The sequence below is a fragment of the Polistes canadensis genome, unplaced genomic scaffold (assembly GCF_001313835.1).
Source record: "Polistes canadensis isolate GaletaPanama2010 unplaced genomic scaffold, ASM131383v1 scaffold_336, whole genome shotgun sequence".
In the NCBI taxonomy this organism is placed as follows: domain Eukaryota; kingdom Metazoa; phylum Arthropoda; class Insecta; order Hymenoptera; family Vespidae; genus Polistes; species Polistes canadensis.
Genome location: NW_014569883.1, coordinates 136786 through 142150, shown reverse-complemented (window position 1 = coordinate 142150; position 5365 = coordinate 136786). Strand labels below are relative to the sequence as shown.

Sequence of the window (5365 nt, the reverse complement as noted above, 5' to 3'; positions counted from 1 at the left end):
ATTATATTATTTTATATTTATAAATTATATAACTACAACAATTTTTTTAATTGTATAATTGTATGTATAAATGAATCTAAATGATAAACAAAAATTTATATTCGTTCCAGGTGATCTCGTGAGAATCAGGAAGGACTGTTTGAGGGTTGTTATAGAAAAGAATAGGCGAGGTTGCATAATTGGAAATGCGCTTCGTACACTTCGAGAGGATTTCCTAGGAGGGAATAAAGGTCGTGGAAAGGGTGTGGAGGAAGAGGTGGTCGAGGGTTCGGAGGGGGAGGGGGTGAAGGTGAAGAAGGATTGGTCGAAATAATGCGAGCGAAGCGCATCAGAAAAGAAATCCGCTTCAGATTGCTCAGATATCGAGAATCCATTGAATATCGTAAGAACTCGTCTACCATAAACGTTGGACACCATAAGGAAAGGGAAGAAGGGACGAACGAGGAAGAGGAGGAAGAGAGATTGAAAAAAGAAAAAAAAGGGAATTCCCTTGGCTGCTCTTTTTAATTTTCTTTTTTTTTTTCTTTCTATTTATTTATTAATTATTATTATTATTATTATTAAACATACACACACACACATTGTCTCTTCTCTCTCTCTCTGTCTCTGTCTCGATTGGCTGTGATTTTTGACTAATAGAAATCGTCTATGCCGTTAACGTGTTACACACGTTAAAATCATTTTACAAAAGACTGATTTTAAATGAAACCAAATGAAATAAAAGTATATCAAGATAAAGAAGGATAAAGAAATTATTATAAACGGGGAAGAAAGAAACGGAAAGAAGGTATTGAATTTAATATATAATTTTGTATTTCTTTTTTTTTTATTATTATTATGAAAGTTTATATAAAAAATGTCTTATGAAACTGCTGGAACAGGTTGTATCGTTGAAACTGCTTGAAAATAGATTAAAATTTTATTGATCGAAGTTAAATGTTATAAGATCGAGACTACAAAATCATTTCATTGATTTTTATATGCATCGTTGCATATCAGAAAAATTCTTAATTGAATTATAAAATTGTTCATTTATTTTTTTTTTTTCTAAATATGACACATAGAAATATCTCGAATTAATTTTAATTGCAAATAATTTTAATATTTAAATGAAAGTGTATCAATCGTTACAATCAAAAATTTAAGAGTTACCATTCTTAAAAAGAAAAGAAAATAAAGTTGCATTTTTCTGACGCATCATTGCACATAATATTGCACCCACAAATTTGATATCACATTTATTTATTATTATTATTAATCATTTAAAAGATATGATCGGTTCGAGCTACGCGTATGACACACCCTGTATATTATTTATTTATTTATTTATTTATACATGATTCAAAGATTAGAAAAATAATAATGATAATGTTAATATAATAAAGATTTTTTTTCTTATCCAAAATTTTTTAATATTATTACTAAGTTTAAGCTTGGGGAAGTTGTTTTTTGGACAGGTTTAATTTAGATGAACAATACATTTATCCGTTGAACTTACTCAGCAACTAAAATTTTTTATTATGACATATTATTTTTTTTATACAAATACCAAAAAAACTTACAATTCATAGCGTTATTTTACCTTGATAGTTATGTTCATAAGTCAATATAACATCATTTTTATTACAGTCATAAGTTTTCACTATCTTATATATAGAATCAATTTTTAAAAACGTTATCCTACCATAACTTTTCGAACACTACTATTCTATTAATTCATGTTATAATTGGTACAATATTTTTAATTATTTGTTTACCACGAATGATTAATAATCACTTTTCTAAAAATCATCATTTTGGTTATGAAGCAGCAATTTGATATTGACATTTTGTAGATATTGTATGATTATTTGTCTACACTTGAATTTATTGATGATCTTTTTAAAATTAATTTAAAAATTTTATTTATTTATATAGTATATAATTATTACATTTAACTTCCAATTAAAAAAATTATTAATTAATAATATAAATAATTATTATTATTATTATTTTATCTATTATTCCAATTATTTTAACTTTAATTTTCATAATAATTAATATTATATTTTCCATAAAAGTTCAACAAGATCGAGAAAAGCCTTCTCCATATGAATGTGGATTCAACCCATTAACCCACGCTCGATTTCCATTTTCTATTCAATTTTTCATAATTGCATTAATTTTTTTCATTTTTGATATCGAAATTATTCTTTTAGTTCCATTTATTCCAACCTATATTCTAATCTAGATGTCTTTATTATTATTGTAACCTCTGTTACGTGTCTTGTTGTGGTAATTAAATTTTAAAATGTCGTTATATGATGTGCTGTTTAGATTATTGGTATCGGTTCTAAAATTAACTGTATTATTATTCGTTATATGGTACATTTCACTGATATTTCTTTTGTACCAGTTATCTTCTTTATCGAAAATTTTTCTTTCGTCGAATTTAAAAATATGTCCTGTTTTAAAATGATGTTCTGCCAACGCGGTGATATTTGTTATTACACCTTCCCTAAGATTAAACTTAGTAATAATAATGATAATGATAATGATTGATAATTACATTTATTTTCTATATACTTTTCATAATAACATTTGTTACTCAAGTGTGTTGGGGTATAATATATCATAAAAAAAAAATAATATTATAATTTATACAGTTCCATAGAAGAAAGATCAAATATTCTTCCAACATGGATCCCTTGGAAGAAAAGAAAAGGGCTCGAGATGGGTTAACTGAAGGAAGGTAACAACAGGAGGAATATCGGTTCAACGATTCTCGGAAACGAGGAAGAATACTACACCATAAAAGAAAGGGTAGTAAAAGAAAGAAGAGGAAGGGGTGGAAGAGGAGGTGGGGGGAAGGGATGGAGGACATGTCCGTTCGCGTGGAAGGCCAACTGACGCGAAAGTAAAAAAAAAAAAAAAAGAAAAAGAAGCAGAGTTGCTGTCAACATTGTCGTCGAAGTTGTAGAAAATAAAACAAGAAGAAGAAGAAAAAAAAAATAAAAAGAAGAAGAATAAGTGCTTACTGTGTAACAGAAGTTAGTGGTGCTAGTGTTAGTGTGATGATGGTTGTAGTGGGTGGTGGGTGGGTGATAACCTTCTTATTGGTTCGTCGTTTGATTCGCGTCTTAAATCCGAGTTCATTTTTGTTCCCCTTTGAAAAATAGAACAAGAAATAGAGTGAGATAGGATACCTTGTGATAAAGAAAGAAAGAAACAAATAGAAAGAATAAAATGCAAGCTTATTCTTTTCTTCTCTGTCACACTCATAGGGGGGTGGGGGTGGGGGGTATACCGAATTCGATTTGATCTGCGAAAAGCTCGAAAGCTTTCGTGATAAAACGTGACACTCTCTACTATTCTATACTTGCTTTCTCGATGAAGGTTTGTTATTGTCGGTGAGAAAGAAAAAGCTTGATACTCGTACACATACACACATATACACACAAATACAAAGTGAAAGAAAGAAAGAAAGGATTAGTTTTCTTCACATAGTCTAAAAGATAGTGAGAAGCTTGCGGGGAATAAAAAAAAAACTAAAAGGAAAAAGATAAGAGTGAAAAAAGTATTGAAATATCGATTTAAAGTGGGGAGGCTCCCCGTCGGGAGATCAAAATCACTAAAAAGAAAAGATAAGATCGATAAAGTGAAGAATCTTTTATCTAAATCGCGAGGGAACGTTTTATTTCAACAAATATTTTCCCCCCTCTCGTCCCCGTCCCCGTCCCCGTTCCCCTTCAATTTCGAAGTTTTTTTTTGGTCCTATTCGAAAAAAATTCCTGCATAGTGAATTTTTCTTTGGTTATTATTTGCAAGGGTAGTACTTCAAATGGAAATATGGGACTTTGAATTGATGATGACGATGATTATGATGATGATGACAATGATGGGGATGATGATGATGATGATGATAATAATATTAATGAATTTAATGGCATCAGTGACAAGTAAAAACAATAATTATCCAATGAAATTAATTTTTAATGAAATCATTATTACGATTCCTGTTGTATCAACGTTTATATCGAATTTTCGAAAAAATATTGTCGAATTACGAACGATGAATACATTATTTCAATGATTTTGTTTAACTCATTTTTTTAGTCTAATTATAAAACGTTATCCAACAAATTTTTTTATTTTTTTCTCTCTCTCTCTTTTCTCGTGATTTTTTTGTTTGTTTGTTAATCATCAACAACTATACGAACTAATATAAATATAGAAAAGGTGTGTGATATTTATTAAGTGAAAAATAAAGTCGTGGAAAGAAGGGGTGTGTGAACAATATTGAAAGAATATTATTGTAAATTGATTGACAGTGAAAAAAACATTGACGATAATAAATTAATCATCATTAATATTTATATTATAATAATGAACGCGATTATATAAACAGGATCAAATAAATTATGTTGATACAATGATAAAAGATGAAGAAAATAAGGATTTGTCTACAGTAAGGAAAAAAGAAGAAGAAGAAGAAGAAAAAGGGAGGATTTACGTTGAAACCATTTGGATTCTCGTTCTTCCTTCTAACTTTTACGAACAAATTGACGTGTTCTAGCAAAAAAAAGATTATCTTTACTAGGTAAAATAAATAGAAATATAAAAAGAGAAAGAAAGAATCTTATATAATGCACAAGTATGAAAGCAATAGAAAATTCACGTTGAAAAAAGAAAAATAAAAAGAGAGAGAGAGAGTAAGTCAACTAAAAAAAACAAGGAAATGAATTTCTCGAGAATGGGGGTTCATGGTGTTGGTGTTTTTGAAAAATTATCGATCAAACCTACGAATAACTTGAATAGTTTTGATCATCGTACTGTTGTATTCGCGAAAAAGGAAGATTCTGATCGCGAGGTGTCAGAGTCGAATTAAAATGCGAGAATTGAACGGCAGTGCATGCAACGCTTTGTACGAGGGCGTTGAGTGGTCCGGCCCATGGATCCTGTTAACCTTGATCACATTGGCAATAGTCAACGTGATGGTAGTCCTCGGTAATGTTCTCGTTATATTAGCTGTATATTACACGAGCAAACTAAGAAACGTTACCAACATGTTCATCGTAAGTTTGGCAGTTGCCGATTTATTGGTCGGTTTGGCTGTACTTCCGTTCAGTGCAACTTGGGAAGTATTCAAGGTGAGCTTACAATTTTTATTTGTTTTATTAAATATACCTATATATATGAGCTGTTTATTTTGAAAGTGGCCTAACTCCATTTGTCAATTATTTCCGATTACGCATGGTTACATCTACAACTTTAAATTATCTATCAATAAAGCATTTAAGATTATTTATATTCCGAGTAAATACGATAATTCTGGACACATAAGTTTTCAGAGTTAGTTTTATAACTGAGCCGTTTATTTTGAAAC

The 5365-nt window shown here is 29.7% G+C and overlaps 1 protein-coding gene and 1 long non-coding RNA gene across 4 annotated transcripts in view; both read left to right on the top strand.

The window, feature by feature from the left end:
• The first annotated feature begins 745 nt into the window (after positions 1–745).
• Positions 746–3622, top strand: LOC106791729. The gene is made up of 2 exons (XR_001382222.1): positions 746–787; positions 2646–3622. It is a non-coding gene; the product is annotated as an uncharacterized LOC106791729 (long non-coding RNA).
• A 791-nt stretch (positions 3623–4413) lies between these two features.
• The window catches only part of LOC106791728 (probable G-protein coupled receptor No9), a 13896-nt gene continuing 12944 nt past the window's right edge, over positions 4414–5365 (top strand). For 2 of the 3 annotated variants that reach the window (XM_014757599.1, XM_014757597.1), the window contains exon 1: positions 4415–5129. In XM_014757599.1, the coding sequence (XP_014613085.1) occupies positions 4869–5129 (261 nt within the window). In that variant the 5' untranslated portion in view covers positions 4415–4868. Of the gene's footprint in view, positions 5130–5365 lie in introns of all 3 variants that reach the window. The other variant, XM_014757598.1, reaches the window with a different exon arrangement.